Source organism: Ipomoea nil, unplaced genomic scaffold, assembly GCF_001879475.1.
Source record: "Ipomoea nil cultivar Tokyo-kokei standard unplaced genomic scaffold, Asagao_1.1 scaffold2761, whole genome shotgun sequence".
In the NCBI taxonomy this organism is placed as follows: domain Eukaryota; kingdom Viridiplantae; phylum Streptophyta; class Magnoliopsida; order Solanales; family Convolvulaceae; genus Ipomoea; species Ipomoea nil.
Genome location: NW_017619189.1, coordinates 3,001,577 through 3,017,189, shown reverse-complemented (window position 1 = coordinate 3,017,189; position 15,613 = coordinate 3,001,577). Strand labels below are relative to the sequence as shown.

Here is a 15,613-nt window from a genome sequence, read left to right as displayed (position 1 = left end):
GTAATCAAGGAGGCTCTTTCATGGGCTAGGGGGTGTGGATGACAGAAGTTAGTTTTCTTCTCTGACTGCCAATTGGTTTGCAAGATGCTAGCAGAGACTTCCTCTCCAAATTACTCTTAGAGTCTTACATTGGCTGCGTTCTCAAGGATTAACTTAATCTTAAACGACAATTTGGTGTTGTGTCGTCATTCTGTTTTGTTCCTAAATCAACGAATAAGTTAGCTCATACTTTGACAGGGACTGCGATTTCTCAATCTGGTCCTCGTATTTGATTTTCGGTTTACCCTACATGTATTCAACACTTGGTTATTAATGGTTAATATATATCAAATTTTTGCTTTCAAAAAAAAAAAAAAAAGAAAAAAAAAACACTAATACGACAACTTAACTACTCAAGTGATTTATGTGTCACCTTTCCATGAGAATCAATCTAATGCATTAAAAAAACAGATCTATGAATGAGATCAATTGAGAGTTCAAAATTTGTGTGTGCATATGAGGCATATGCTATGTGCAATTAGGGGTTTCAAAATTTGCTGTGCATATTAAGCATGCGTTGTGTGCATGTGTTATGTGCAATTGATGAATTCAAAATTCGCGTGTGCATATTAAGCATGTGTTGTGTGCAACATATGATATACACACATCACATGTCACATTGGCACAAAATTAAATTAGTTTAATTTTGTCAAATTATAAAACACGTACCATACTTTTTATTATTTTTAGTATTCAACAGTTTTTCTATCAATTTAGAAGCGATGTCATATTATCTATATCAATTATTTTTATATCTTTTGGTGAGGTTTATTTAGTTAACCTGTAATGAAAAATGGCTAATAAAAAGTAGAGAAATTTTATAATATCATGAGTCGCAAAAGTTATATGTTTTGTAAAATTATGCATTGTGTTTTATTATCAGTACATAATTAAAGAAACTACAATATACAATTGTACAAATATACAACATTTTAATTCACAACATTGAAAACGTTTTTATATAAATAACATTTTCTCAAAATTTAATGTACTTTACATATATGTATTTTATTTAAAAAAAAAAAAGAAAAAAGAAAAAAGAGAGTATACAAATGGGAATTAAAAAGGTGTGTACTGATTCTGGGCACGGGAGGATTTTGTGAATCTAGCTATCCTCATGTGTTATGGTTACGTATCAAGGCAGAGGCAGAACAATAGAGATGACAATGGGATCCATCATCCGACCCACCTTATATTTTTTTATCCATTCAAACGTCGATCGAGTTTAATTCAGCTCGATTCGAGACATGGTGTTGTGACTTACTATGAATAAATGTAGTTAAATGGTTAATGTTCACTTATCACCAATTAATTTGAGTAGAATATGATACTAAATAGTCAAAAAAATTATGTGGTTAAACGTGTTTGAGTTACATCAGTCACAAAATAAATGGTCCATTTTAAGACTCATCTCGACCCATCACCCACTATCACTTAAAAAATTCAATACATACAGAATAGATTCAAGTGAATATTTGTGGGATGGATTGAAATTGTTGTCCCTAGATACCGTGGAGCCCACAAGGGGAAGAGGTCCCGTGGTCCGTATGTATATACGCGGGGACCACACGTGACCCTCACGAGACAGCGGCTGGCGAGCACAGAATACGAAGCAGTAGTGTGTGGTGCGTTCCGGGTGGCTTCAAGATCCCCCTTGCATCCACTTGAGATTTGGTTTGAGTGGGAGAAGTTTTGTTCAAGTGCCGTGGCCAACTTTTCTGGCTTCTCTTCTCCACATGCTTTGCTCACCCTCCATGCCCATGGCGACGCATTCTTCCTCCTTTTCTCACCAAACCCACACGTCTCTCAAACCCCATGCAATCCTCATCTCAATCTTTCCCTTCTTCCTGCTCTTTTTGTGTCCAGTTATCGCATTTTCTGGTGATTATTCACACTTTTTTTTTGCATTCCTTGTGTTTTTATGTATGTGAAAATCTGCAATCTTCAGACCCTTTGAATCTTTGATGCAATCTGGTTACTTTTTTGAGCATATTGGAATATGTGTTCACTGATTTGAAGATTTGGGCCTTTTGGTGACTGGTTATTCACTACTTTTCTAAATGTCTTGTGGATGGAACTATTATATGGGATGATTTGTTTCTGATAAAGGTTTAAGGATTTTTATTATTATATCCATTAATCTCGCTATCCTGTTTGTAAAGGGTATAGACAAGATTGAATCTTTTTGCTTCACTGATCTTCTTAGGTTGAATTAAAATAGCATGTCAAAAGTCATGTTTGATTGGTATGTTTATGGTGAGGGTGTCATTCTGGGCAATGGTATTGTATTGTTTGGTATTGTCAAGTGTTCTAGTTTGATGCCTTTTACATCATTTCTGCCCCTAATTTTGATTCAATCTGTCATTGTCAATTCATTATTATTCTGTGCTCTCTATTTCTGTGAGCAGTACTTTAATTAACTATATTAATTAACCAGGTTCTGAAAATGGAGTAGGCACAAAATATGATTTGTTTCCACAAATCCTAAAGGAGGAGGCTGTGTCAAGGCTATATGAGCTTGGAAAGGTATTAGCTCATTTCGCGATAAAATAATCTTCTTTTTAGTTATGTGTGTAGCCTAATGATTCCCGCTACTTCGATTTGATTTGATTTGTTTTTTTTCTCTATGTCCATGGATGTGTTGTTTTGGTGGTGATACTTGATTAAAAATTGCCTGTCTGGTTATCCTTTATTTCATCGGGAACTCCATTGTCACGTGACTTGGCAGGTTAGTGATGCGGATAACTATCTAGAGAGGACTTTCCAAAGCCCAGCTTCGGTAAGAGCTGGAAACCTGATCCGTTCATGGATGGAGGATGCGGGTTTGAGAACGTGAGTTTGGCCTTGCTCGCACTTTTTGCATAATGTTTCAGAAACTAAATTGTGGTTGCCACTAATTCCAGATGGATAGACCAAATGGGAAATGTTCATGGTCGAATTGAGGGGATTAATCCAAGTGGGAAGGCTTTGTTAATTGGCTCTCATTTGGTAAAGCAATTTACCTTGCGTGTTATTGAAATAGTCTTTGCTTAACCATAAGCTTATTTGTGCTTGCACCGAAACTGAAGATGACCCGTTGTGTGTTCCTAACAGGACACTGTTATTGATGCTGGATATTTTGATGGCTCGCTTGGAATAATAACCGCGATATCTGCATTGAAGGTTTTGAAAACAACCGGGCGATTAGAGAAACTAAGCAAACCGGTGGAGGTGAGATTCATACAATCTTTCTAGAAAGGTTGATCTGTGTTAACATGCTGATATGCTATATCTTTTTAGTGGTTCTTGTCGCCTCCATTAAGGCACAAAATCCACGTTATTAACATTCAATGATTCGTGCAAAGTAACCAGCTTGGTTGGCGTGAGTGGCCGTGCACTCTAATCCCTTAAGAGAAGTCGGGAGTTCGAACCCCCTCTCGTATGGAAAAACCAATTTGGCATTCTGGCCAGCACTTTGCCCTTAATTGGGCCAGCCCAGTGCGAATGGTGATTAGTTTGAGTATGGTACGGGCTTAAAGGTGCCTCCTACAGTTAAGGCCTGCTCAGGACACCTCATGGTCTGACCAAAACAAAAAAATGATTGGGGGGGGGGGGGGGGTGAATAACAAATTTTACCAAAAGCGGGATATACTCATTCCAAAGTACACCACTAAATTTGCTTATCTAATGTCAAATTCTTTATTTCCTGGGCCTTTTGCAGGTTATTGCTTTCAGCGATGAGGAAGGAGTTAGGTTTCAGTCGACCTTCTTGGGTAGTGCGGCTATTGCCGGTACATTACCAGTTACAACATTGCATATACATGATAAGGGGTCTGCTTGAGTAACTTTAAAACTTGTATATACGCATATAAAAGTTATTCTTTAGTACATTAATATTATGCTATTTATTGCAGTGGTGTGACAATGCAAAGCGCTCTCAGAAAAAACTCTATAGATATTACAGAAGAAAACCTATTGAAGCTCAAATACGACCAAGAATCTGTTTCAGACTATATTGAAGTATGTTGTCAATTTTCGTACTGTGTGATAGCACTTATAGCACCTATTGAAGCTCGAGTTGTTCATATTAATTCTGTTTTTGCAGGTTCATATTGAACAGGGTCCCGTGTTAGAGAATCTTGGCCTTCCTCTTGGTTTAGTTAAAGGCATTGCAGGACAGACAAGGTTAAAGGTACATTGCTTTTACCAATTCTTTAACTCTCCGTTTTATTTTATTTTTCCGTTTTTTGAATGAACCTATGGGTTTTCCCTCCGTCACACGATGCCCGCTTCTATTATTTTACCCGTACTTGAAATCTTGGATTTGTTGTAAGATGAAGTGTTATATATATATATATATATATATATATATATATATATATATATATATATATATATATATAAGCCACTTTTCAAGTGAGTCCACCCCTTCCCATGAGTCCGTGTGGACATATCTGACCATTGATCTCTAGCTTTTAATGGACCAGATCTGTCCACACGGACTCATGGGAAGGGGTGGACTCATTTGATCATGACTATATATATAAAATTTAAGCTGGCATTAGATAGGTTCGTCGTATACCAATTTCATGACATTGCAGGTGACGGTGAGAGGCACACAAGGGCATGCAGGAACGGTACCCATGGCTATGCGCCAAGATCCTATGGTTGCATCTGCTGAACTGATTGTATTATTGGAAAACCTTTGTAAACAACCCGAGTATTATCTCTCCTATGACGATGAATGCCAGACATCAACGGTGAAATCTCTTGCAGGGTCTCTCGTCTGTACTGTTGGAGAAATTTCAACCTGGCCAAGCGCAAGTAACGTCATACCAGGCCAGGCAAGTGCTCCTGAAACCTAGAAATTATTCCATTTGTATAGAAAAGCACATGAATATCCAATGATATAGTTGCCATTTGCATTGGTTTTACACAACAATCACAATCTGATTTCCCTTGGAAATGTCTTACGTGCTTGCAGGTGAAATTCACTGTAGACATAAGGGCAATGGATGATACAGGACGAGAAGCTATCATCTATGAATTTTCGAACCGCATGCATCAGTTATGCGACAAGCGCAACATTTTTTGTGTCATTGAACGCAAGGTGCGAGATTGTCTCATTTTATGGCATTTACATGCACCCAATGTTGAAAAAATTGCAAAAAGGCGCCTGGGGACCGCCTAGGGCGCCTAGAACGCCTAGGCGGGCGCCTAGGCCGCCTAGGAGGCCGAGCGCCTGGGCGCGATTTTTGCAACACTGCATGCACCCACCAAGAATCCGGTTCACATGAGAACTGTGCCTTAGGTGAGAACGTGAGAATTGCACGAAAGCACTGTAACTACTCAATCTTCGTCAAAGGTTTCCAGGCATGCCTGGAGTAGTTGCGGAGCATTCATGCAGTTCTCACGTTCTCACCTAAGGCATGGTTCTCACGGGAGCCGGGCCCCACCCACCAATACGTTTCAAGACTAATATAACCAAACGTCGGGATTGTTTCAGCACGATGCAAATGCAGTGGTTTGCGATCGCGAACTGAGTTCGCAGCTAAAATCTGCAGCACACACCGCTTTTACAAGAATTACCGGGGAGACAACCGACGATGATGTGCCTGTACTGATGAGTGGAGCTGGGCACGACGCAATGGCCATGTCTCGTCTAACCAAGGTACGTTCTTACTCAGCCTCAACGGTGAAGAATGGATCTTTAGAGGTGATCGATTTTGCTTTCGTGTAACAGGTCGGGATGCTATTTGTGCGCTGCCGTGGAGGCATTAGTCATTCCCCCGAAGAGCACGTGTTGGACGACGATGTTTGGGCAGCTGGTATGGCAATCTTGGCGTTTCTGGAGACGCTCTTGTAAGTACTCGCTCAATCCAAATACCCACGGGAGAGCCCCCTCTTGATTCATTCGATTGATTCAACGAGCCGACGGGAGAGCCCCCTCTTGATTCTAGTTGATTCAACTAGACTCGGCTGAATTAGTCTCATCTTGTATAATATGGATATTAGCACAATATGAAAAAAAAAAAAAAAAAAACCTTTGTAGGAAACATTGCCTAGCAATTTTATTCTACAATTGTGAATATGCAATAAAGTCAGTGGTCTTTATTTTGTCTTTGTTGGGATTTGGGAGTGTCTATCTAGTCGGTTGATAAAAATGCGGTTACATTGTATAATATTGAAATGGTTTCTAATATTATTTAATTCTGTTTGTTGGTTTTAATACTATTTAGAAATAATAAATGTCAAATAGGTAATCCAACAAATCCTAATTAGACATGTTAGGATTATAGTGAAATAATGTGGAAGTGAATAAAATGATAAATTTGGAATATGAAATTGATGGATTAAATTAACATTGGTGACCAAATTACTTAACTCAATAATAGAGGAAGTAATATAGATAAATGAATAACAATATGAAAAAGACAAGAAATTTGTGTCGCGAAGAAAAAAATTGTTATTTGTACAAGTAAAGGTATTGTAGGATTATTACGAGTGAATGAATGATAGAATTGTAAATGTTCTAATGATACAATGCTATGTTTTTTTTTTTTTTTTTGAAAACGATACAATGCTATGTTAATTTATACTAAAGTAGCATTCTAACCAATCAAACGAGAGTAGGGCGCAGGTTTTGATCCACTTTGACCATGTTCGTAATTGAAATTGAGGCCGGCCTTGGCACACAGAGCGCACAAGGCTGAGGCTGGCCTCCGGGTTGTTCTCGTTTCTCCTCTGGTTGGTTGTCTCGAATCCATCTCCAATATATTTATCAGGTGTCTCCGGAGGCAAAGAAAGCTCTTCATCTTTAGGCTAGGGACATAGACACCTTCGTTTCTGACCAAGATCTGCATCTCTAAACTAGAGATTGGTTTTTACCACCGGAGACGAAGAATGTGTCTTCAGAGGCGAAGAAAGCTTTTCGTCTCTAGGTCAGGGACGTATACACCTTCTACCGAACGTATAGCAGTGGTATTGTAGAGTAATTTACTAATTTTTCACTCCCACAGCACCGTTACTCCCGAATTGTAGAACAGCGTCGTATTGGACCCGTGTCTATCTTACAAGGTGTAAGGTAGACACGGATCCATGACATAATAATCACGAAATGTCCAAAATAGACCCTAATTGTAGGAGGTACTTTTAAGACCGTATTAATAAATTGTTTCACAAGAAGAGTAACTAGGCTTGTCATTTGAGTTTCATCATAATTGAGCATTTGGTTCAAGAAATGTTTCGTGACAATTTTGGACATTTCACAGAAACTATCAAAATAATATAATAAAGAATTTGAAAAAATAAATTAAAAATTATTCCTTGTTGTAAATTATAATATATTTACATATGAATCTTATGTGATCGTGTGCTCGTATACTCAGAATAATACAAAGAAAAAGAAAAAGAAAAAGAGAAGAGAATGTTGAACTCAGGAACCCCAAAACCTCCTTCATTGGATAACCGCCAATATATAATTATATATACGTAGTTACGTACATATACATAGACGAAGGTTCAGGTGTGATGAACCCTTCCCGTGCGACGTTACCAATACTTAAACAAATATACACCATCAACGTTAGGAAATGCACCACAAAAACACACACAAATTAGGTATGCATCACCAAAAATACACCATTAGGTGTGAATAAAGCACCATACAGCGTTCTGAAATACACCATTAGGGGTGGTGAGTTATATGGTGTATTTTTTGGGTGTGTTGTGTATTTTTGGTGTATTTTTGCATTTCATTGTTGCGTGTTTCTCTTACACTATTGGTGCTTATCGTTAACACTGTTGGTGTATTCTGTAACTCCGCTGCACGGGAAGGGTCTGCCGCATTTGAAGTTTTTCCCATATACAATAATATGAAAACTGTATCAATCATGAAAGAGGGAAACCAGGATAATGGCCACAAAACAGTTATATTTACAACACTCATCTTGGTCATTATCTTACTACTAGTAATTGTCCCGTGCGCTGCACGGTAAATAAATTGTAAATATTTAATTTATGCTTGTTATATTATAAATTGTGTGAAAACGCTTTAATTTATAATTTTTAGAGAACCGAAAAGAAAAAATAATTTTTTAAGGAATCGGGATCTCTTGAACTTGAGCATTCAACAGAATATCATCAACAAATATCAAAAATCCACAACCATTTTCCTGTTTATATCAAAAGACTCATATAAATTAACCACATACCTAACTGATTTTTATATCAATAATTGTAATCTAACCTTCCACTGTTGACAACCAAAGAATTTCTGTTAACTATCACGTGCTACACATAACGGAGATTTCAACCCACATTTGCAATACAAAGCGGGCTCATATTGCAAGTTTAAAATTACTCCTAGTAAAGTTGGATGAAGATGAAGAAAATGATCTTGAATTTGACGAAGACATTATTCTAGAATTCATGCGTCATTAAAAACATTCCAAGGAAAATCCTATAGGAAAAATCTAATTGAAGGAAAAAGAATACATGATGTATTTCAAAACATGTGCTATACAGAGTTGTCTCATTAAAAACCTTCGGCTAAGAAAAAGAAAAACCCAGTGAAAAAAAATGTAGCTAAGGAAAATAGAATACAACCATAAACCAATATGGCATAATCATCAAGATTTTTGGTTTATTTGCAACTTTCCGTTTTTGACATTACTATTTCATACTCATGCCTTATTAAACACTTCACAAGAAAAGCCTTATGAAAAACCTAGTGAAGGAAAAAGTACATGATATGTATGCATTCATGTGTTGCACTAGCTCCCTTGTTAAAAAAACCTTTAATTAAAACCTTCATTGGATATCCGCCAATAATATACATATACAATATACAATAATATGAAACTGTATCAATCATGGAAGAGGGAAACCAGGATAATGGCCACAAAACAGTTATATTTACAACACTCATCTTGGTCATTATCTTACTATATTCATGTTTCATTAAAAATCTTGCAAGGAAAATCCAATAGGAAAAATCTAATCGAAGGAAAAAGAGTACATGATGTATTTCAAAACATGTGCTATATGGAGTTGTCTCATTTTGTAACTTTCAACCAAAACAAACAAAAATTATTTTCAAACTTTCAGCGAAACATCAAATTGCAATTAGGCCATCGAACTCAAAAAATAATGCAATTAGGTCCTTGAATAATACAAAATCATGCAATTAGGTCCAAAATGACCTATTACCTGTAAGAGCGGTTACCGATTTTTAAAATACTTAATTAAAACTAAATTAAAAAAAATCAAAAAAACAAAAAACCTAAACTACTGTCTTCGTCTCCATGGCTGGTGGTCTTCGGCCATGGACCTTCGTCTCCATGCCTGGAGATGAAGGAACCTTCGTCTTCGGCCATGGAGATGAAGTTACCGATAGTTTAGGTTTTTTATTTATTTTTATTTGTAATTAATTATTTTATTTAAAATTATTTTAAAAATCATTTTTAAAATTAATAACCGCTCTTTCTATAAACAAGTCATTTTTAGACTTAATTGCATGATTTTGCGTTGTTCAGAAACCCAATTGCATTATTTTTAAATTTGATGGTTTAATTATAATTTGGTGTATAGTTGAGTGGTCTATTTGACCCTTATTCCAAAAATCTTTTTATATATTTCTAAAGAGATTTTTTTTTTTTTTTTTTTTGGAAGAATTCTAAAGAGATCCTTAAAATAGGAAGATTGGGTCGAATTGGTGTGGAGTGTGGTCCAACGGGGACTATTATGCTAAAATCCAAACGGTTCGCAAAACCCCATTTTGGAGGGTTTAGGGTTTTTGTAACATATATTTGACCGTTCTTCATGATCCTCGTAGACTTCGCACTACCCTTCTGCACGTACTTTAACCTAACATTTTAGGTGCCAACCTTCGGAGTTCAGACGCACCACCACGCCATCAAACTTCAGTTTTGGGTAATTCCTTCCCCCATGTTTTTACATCTTATATGTGTGTCTCTGTGTATATGCGTCTCTTTGGAAACCAACAAATTGGGAGATTGTCGACAATGGGCGGTTCAGTAATCTTTGTTTCTGTGGAACCATCTTGCGGACAATGGTCAAGGAGTTAGAGAGACTCTCAGAGGATAGGCTTAAGTCATCATAAAGAAGCCATTTTATTTTTCTTGTTCAAAAATGTCTAATTCAATCAAAAGGATCCTACCTTGATACCAAATCATGTTCAGATGACTTCACTTATCAGTTTTAGTGGCTTAATGTGAAACCAGTGGATCTTCCAAAAGTATCTTCATGAAAAAGCATTCTGGAAGTTGATGGTGCTAGGCCTTATTGAAATATAGATAGATAGATAGATAGATATGATAATTTCCAATGCATAATTGTAAATGGTAACAGTTATGATTACCCATAACCAAATGAGACATATACATCATTCACTTATATACATGTGTTCATATTAACCAATCCTGGCCAACCTTCATAATGTCTCTTGATCTTTTCACCTCCTTTTAGGTCTTAAATTTGTTGATCTTCTGTAAATTTTGTTTTATAGCATTGCCCAGGTTAAGAATCTCTCTGCCCTTTTTATCTTTAAATCTATATTTTTTCTAGCTATATATGTTAAATGGGCTATTAGAATGTCTAATCCTTTTTGTAAACTCCTCAGGTACTGGTGTGTATGCCCACTAGATGCCTACTATTCTGATATGTTGATTTTTTCGTCTGATTTTAATATGATTTTGCACATAGTTTGTTTAGTATGGGCATTAGCCACTTATCTTAATATCATTTAATTACCAATTGGAGATTTGCTATGTAGATTTTGGTGGTGAAGGTATATGGGCATTGAAATGTAATATATCATTATGCAGGCATCATGGCTAGAGCTATAGTTCAGTCAACTAACTTCCCTTCTTCGGTTGCTGGTCAAAGGATTGGACAATTTAAAGGACCCGAAAAAGGGAGGACAGTTAAAATGATGTGCAGTTTACAGACAACTTCTTCAAGGCTTAGAGCTTTCACAGGACTAAGGGGATGCAATGCTTTAGATACAATAACTAGACCTAGGCACACCACACTCCATTCCAAGGTGGCAGCAGTGACCTTTACTAGAAAAGGAAGAGGTAGCCGGTTTGTAGTTAAAGCTATGTTTGAGCGCTTCACAGAAAAAGCTATAAAAGTTATTATGCTTGCCCAAGAGGAGGCTAGGCGTCTTGGGCACAATCATGTTGGAACGGAACAGATTCTCCTGGGTCTCATTGCCGAGGGAACTGGGATTCCTGCTAAGGTTCTTAAATCCACGGGCATTAACTTAAAAGATGCTCGTGTTGAGGTGGAGAAGATAACTGGAAGGGGGAGTGGGTTTGTTGCTATTGAGATCCCTTTTACTCCTCGGGCAAAGCATGTCTTGGAACTTTCTCTAGAGGAATCTCGACAACTAGGTATCTTTTTTTCTGCTTGCTTTTATACATCCTGTTCTTTTAGTATCTTAATAGACTGGTGCATTTTGTTTTCAACTGTCAAGTTATTTTGTTTTGGGCTGTATTGTCTAATTTGGTTGGTTGCCTTGTTTTTTAGGCCATAATTATATTGGAGCAGAGCATTTACTGCTTGGGCTGCTTCGTGAAGGTGAAGGTGTGGCTGCTCGTGTCCTTGAAAACTTGGGCGCTGACCCAGCTAACATTCGTACGCAGGCAAGTATTATATTCTTAAAATGATTGCATTTTTTTGGGGGTGAGATTGGGGTGTGGAGATGGACCTGTTTGGTTGTGTATTCTGATGTTATTTTAATTTTTATTTTCAATAGGTCATTCGAATGGTTGGTGAGAGTGCCGAGGTTGTTGGTGCTAGTGTTGGAGGAGGAAGTTCAGGCCAAAAGATGCCTACATTAGAGGAATACGGCACCAACTTGACCAAGTTAGCTGAGGAGGTAATTTATACGGAGTAATTTTTTTGGGTATTAAAACAATTGATGATAAACTCTTAATAAAGCTAATTTTTATATGATCATTTCAATTTTAAAGGGGAAACTAGACCCTGTGGTTGGAAGGCAGGAACAAGTTGAACGGGTCACTCAAATTTTGGGCCGACGTACAAAGAACAATCCTTGCCTTATTGGAGAACCGGGTGTTGGGAAAACGGCCATTGCTGAGGGTTTAGCTCAGCGAATTGCAAATGGTGATGTTCCGGAAACAATAGCTGGAAAGAAGGTATATTACAGCATTTTATGATTAGTGTATTTTTTGAAGGAAAGAAGATGCATCTTGTATTTTTCTTGTGCTTTTCACAAGTTTGGATATATGAGGACTGTTATCCATTTTTGGGGATGTTGTTATTTTCCTATACTCATTGGTTGTGTGTAGGTTATAACCCTAGATATGGGCCTTCTTGTTGCTGGGACAAAATACCGTGGAGAGTTTGAGGAAAGGCTGAAAAAGCTAATGGATGAAATTAAACAAAGTGATGATATTATACTTTTCATTGACGAAGTGCACACGTTGATTGGAGCAGGAGCAGCCGAGGGGGCAATCGATGCTGCAAACATTTTGAAACCTGCCCTAGCTCGGGGTGAACTTCAGGTTAGTAATTATAAATAAGTATTTCATATCCATCCTCTACCTGAGTAGGAGCAGAATTGTTCGGGAAGCTTTTGCTTCTCAGCGTATCTATTGTTCGACTTGTTAGTGTATTGGGGCTACTACACTTGATGAATACCGCAAGCATATAGAGAAGGATCCAGCATTAGAGAGAAGGTTCCAACCAGTTAAGGTCCCCGAACCGACTGTGGGTGAAGCAATACAGATCCTGAGAGGGCTTCGGGAGAGATACGAAATTCACCATAAACTCTGCTACACCGATGATTCTCTCGTTGCTGCTGCCGAGCTTTCACACCAGTACATCAGGTATGCATCCTTTTTTTTTTTTTTTTTTTTTTTTTTTTTTTTTTCCTTTTAATTTCCTTTGATTCTCTGATGCATCTTATGACATAAATATTTTCAGTGATCGTTTTCTTCCTGATAAAGCAATTGACTTGATTGATGAGGCTGGCTCTCGTGTTAGACTTCAGCATGCACAGGTCTGTACTGGTTTTGCTTGTACATTATTGTCTTTTTACTTCAGTCGTCTCTGTTAACGCTGCTTTTGTCCCGCAGCTTCCGGAGGAAGCTAGAGAGCTTGAGAAAGAGCTAAGGAAGATAACAAAGGAGAAGAATGAAGCTGTCCGTAGTCAGGAATTTGAAAAGGTGATTTGTTCTGTTTTATTTCTGCGGTTCCGTTTTTTCGTTTTAGCAAAATGTCATAATATCCATATCCTCTCTGCAAGTATATTATTATTAGTTTGGTGAATTGAAAACTGGTATATTTCCTTGACAAGTTATGTCAGATTGAACTAGCTTTGTCTTTGCTTTTCAGGCTGGGGAATTACGTGACAGAGAAATGGATCTTAAGGTGCAGATCTCGGCCCTAATAGACAAAAGCAAAGAGATGAGCAAGGCTGAGACCGAGGCTGGAGATGCAGCGGGTCCAGTTGTGACAGAAGCCGATATTCAGCACATTGTTGCCTTATGGACTGGTATCCCGGTTGCGAAGGTGTCAACAGATGAATCCTCCCGCCTTCTAAAAATGGAAGAAACGCTTCATAAGCGAGTTATTGGGCAAGATGAAGCTGTGAAGGCCATTAGTCGTGCGATTCGACGTGCTCGTGTTGGGCTCAAGAACCCCGACCGGCCTATAGCCAGCTTCATCTTTTCTGGTCCAACCGGTGTTGGGAAGTCGGAACTGGCTAAAGCACTGGCTACCTATTACTTTGGTTCTGAAGAAGCAATGATCCGGCTCGATATGAGTGAGTTCATGGAAAGACACACGGTCTCGAAGCTCATCGGTTCTCCTCCTGGCTATGTTGGTTACACCGAGGGTGGTCAGTTGACCGAGGCGGTTCGCCGCAGACCTTACACACTTGTGCTCTTCGATGAGATAGAGAAGGCTCATCCCGATGTCTTCAACATGATGCTTCAAATTCTCGAGGATGGAAGGCTGACAGACAGTAAGGGTAGAACGGTAGACTTCAAGAACACACTTTTGATTATGACATCGAACGTGGGAAGTAGCGTGATCGAGAAGGGGGGCCGTCGCATTGGTTTTGATTTGGGTTACGACGAGAAGGATAGCAGTTACAACCGAATCAAGAGCTTGGTGACCGAGGAACTGAAACAATACTTCCGACCCGAATTCTTGAATAGATTAGACGATATGATTGTGTTCCGTCAGCTTACGAAACTCGAGGTTAAGGACATTGCCGACATTATGCTGAAGGAGGTCTTTCAGAGACTGAAAGGCAAGGAAATAGAGCTTCAGGTGACCGAGAGGTTCAGAGATAGAGTAGTTGAGGAAGGATATAACCCTAGCTATGGAGCACGGCCGCTAAGAAGAGCTATTATGAGGCTCCTGGAGGACAGCATGGCTGAGAAGATGCTTGCCCGGGAAATCAAAGAAGGCGACTCGGTTATCGTGGATGCTGATTCAGATGGCAACGTGACAGTCCTCAATGGCAGCGGTGGTGCTCCTCCTCCTCCTGCACCTGTTTCCGAACTAATCCCCGTTTAAATCTTTCATTGTTTTACCTTACCTGTCAAAAAAATTTGTTGTTTGTGCTGGTTGCTTCATTTGAACTGGCCTGGTCACTGGGGGTTTGAAAGGATTAGTTGGTGAAAGCCCTTTTTGCAGGAAACCTTACAGGGATGGATATACACACTTGAAGCTAGATGGAAGTAGTGCTATATAGAAGTTGAGAAATGATTAAAAATTTGCTTCCTAGACTAGATAGAATCAGTAAGTATTTTACCATACCATTGGATTTACACTTTTTGACATGAATAAATGCTTTCTTCTTGGCAAAATGTTGCAAAAATTCTGCCTATGCGCTGGCCGGCCGTCTAACTTATCACCATAACCGGTGGTCTAGTTGGCCGATTAGGTTTTTTTTTTTTTTTTTTTTTTTTTTTTTTTTTTAAATTTTTATTTTTATTTTTTTATACTCAAAATGATCATTTTGAATGAAATAACCTGTTGTTCAAAGTCTTGTTTTTGGTTAATATTTAATATTTTAGAATTAACTAGTAAAGTATTAAATAATTTATAATTATTAGTCTTAAAAAATTAAAAAAAATTAAAACATATTTAAAAAAAATAAAAAATACATGGGTGCCTATTTTTCAATCATGATTCTATGTATATTGTCAGTTCTTCGTCTTCAAGGTGACTTTTGGTAAAAGTGAAATTTGATTATCACAAATCTGTTTGCAGAATACATACCAAATAATCATCACAAAAATGCCATTAAAAGAATGAAACATTTGGTGAGTTTGGACCCAAAAGAATGAATCCTTGTGCTTGCATAGAAAGATTTGAGAACTTACAGAAAAGTTTTTGTACAAAAATAAGTCAGGAAACTGAGAGTCTGACTGCGCAATTTCATTGGCACACAGGCATAAAATGTGTGTAAATCCAAAATGTTGGCAAAGTGTATACAGATCTTGCAGCTAGTGAACATGGTGTCTTTAACTTTTGATGGTTTTTCAATATTTGCAGCATCAGAAATCAATGTTCCATTCAAGAATGTGTT

General features: G+C 37.8%; 2 protein-coding genes across 5 annotated transcripts; both read left to right on the top strand.

Annotated features, from left to right (window-relative positions):
- Positions 1-1,697: 1,697 nt before the first annotated feature.
- Positions 1,698-6,139, top strand: LOC109157095 (allantoate deiminase). 3 transcript variants are annotated; one of them, XR_002050172.1, is made up of 13 exons: positions 1,698-1,920; positions 2,477-2,565; positions 2,768-2,871; positions 2,943-3,027; positions 3,133-3,249; positions 3,740-3,849; positions 3,933-4,038; positions 4,124-4,210; positions 4,620-4,862; positions 5,003-5,128; positions 5,525-5,689; positions 5,762-5,948; positions 5,979-6,139. XR_002050172.1 is itself a non-coding variant. In XM_019304967.1 (12 exons), exons 1-12 carry the CDS (start codon positions 1,776-1,778, stop codon positions 5,882-5,884), a joined length of 1,500 nt encoding a protein of 499 aa, XP_019160512.1. In that variant the 5' UTR covers positions 1,698-1,775; the 3' UTR covers positions 5,885-6,136. The 3 variants fall into 3 exon arrangements, 1 of the variants encoding a protein (XP_019160512.1); XR_002050173.1 differs by having other exon boundaries at positions 5,762-5,936; positions 5,979-6,136; XM_019304967.1 differs by having other exon boundaries at positions 5,762-6,136.
- Positions 6,140-9,788: 3,649 nt separating this feature from the next.
- LOC109157093 (ATP-dependent Clp protease ATP-binding subunit ClpA homolog CD4A, chloroplastic-like) lies at positions 9,789-14,899 on the top strand. Of its 2 annotated transcripts, none has more exons than XM_019304965.1 (10): positions 9,789-9,951; positions 10,866-11,435; positions 11,593-11,687; positions 11,801-11,923; positions 12,018-12,203; positions 12,357-12,572; positions 12,679-12,896; positions 12,994-13,069; positions 13,146-13,235; positions 13,405-14,899. In XM_019304965.1, exons 2-10 carry the CDS (start codon positions 10,871-10,873, stop codon positions 14,593-14,595), a joined length of 2,760 nt encoding a protein of 919 aa, XP_019160510.1. In that variant the 5' UTR covers positions 9,789-9,951; positions 10,866-10,870; the 3' UTR covers positions 14,596-14,899. The 2 variants fall into 2 exon arrangements, with proteins under 2 accessions (XP_019160510.1, XP_019160509.1); XM_019304964.1 differs by having other exon boundaries at positions 11,572-11,687.
- Positions 14,900-15,613: the final 714 nt, after the last annotated feature.

What these genes read in the sequence shown, in the direction of transcription:
- LOC109157095 (XM_019304967.1), top strand. Translation starts at nt 1,776, where the DNA reads ATGCTTTGCTCACCCTCCATGCCCATGGCGACGCATTCTTCCTCCTTT. An exon ending in GGCTATATGAGCTTGGAAAG is followed by an intron (nt 2,566 to 2,767) that starts GTATTAGCTCAT and finishes GTGACTTGGCAG; the next exon opens with GTTAGTGATGCGGATAACTA. An exon ending in CAGGACAGACAAGGTTAAAG is followed by an intron (nt 4,211 to 4,619) that starts GTACATTGCTTT and finishes ATGACATTGCAG; the next exon opens with GTGACGGTGAGAGGCACACA.
- LOC109157093 (XM_019304964.1), top strand. Translation starts at nt 10,871, where the DNA reads ATGGCTAGAGCTATAGTTCAGTCAACTAACTTCCCTTCTTCGGTTGCT. An exon ending in AGAGGAATCTCGACAACTAG is followed by an intron (nt 11,436 to 11,571) that starts GTATCTTTTTTT and finishes CTTGTTTTTTAG; the next exon opens with GCCATAATTATATTGGAGCA. An exon ending in AAACAATAGCTGGAAAGAAG is followed by an intron (nt 12,204 to 12,356) that starts GTATATTACAGC and finishes GGTTGTGTGTAG; the next exon opens with GTTATAACCCTAGATATGGG.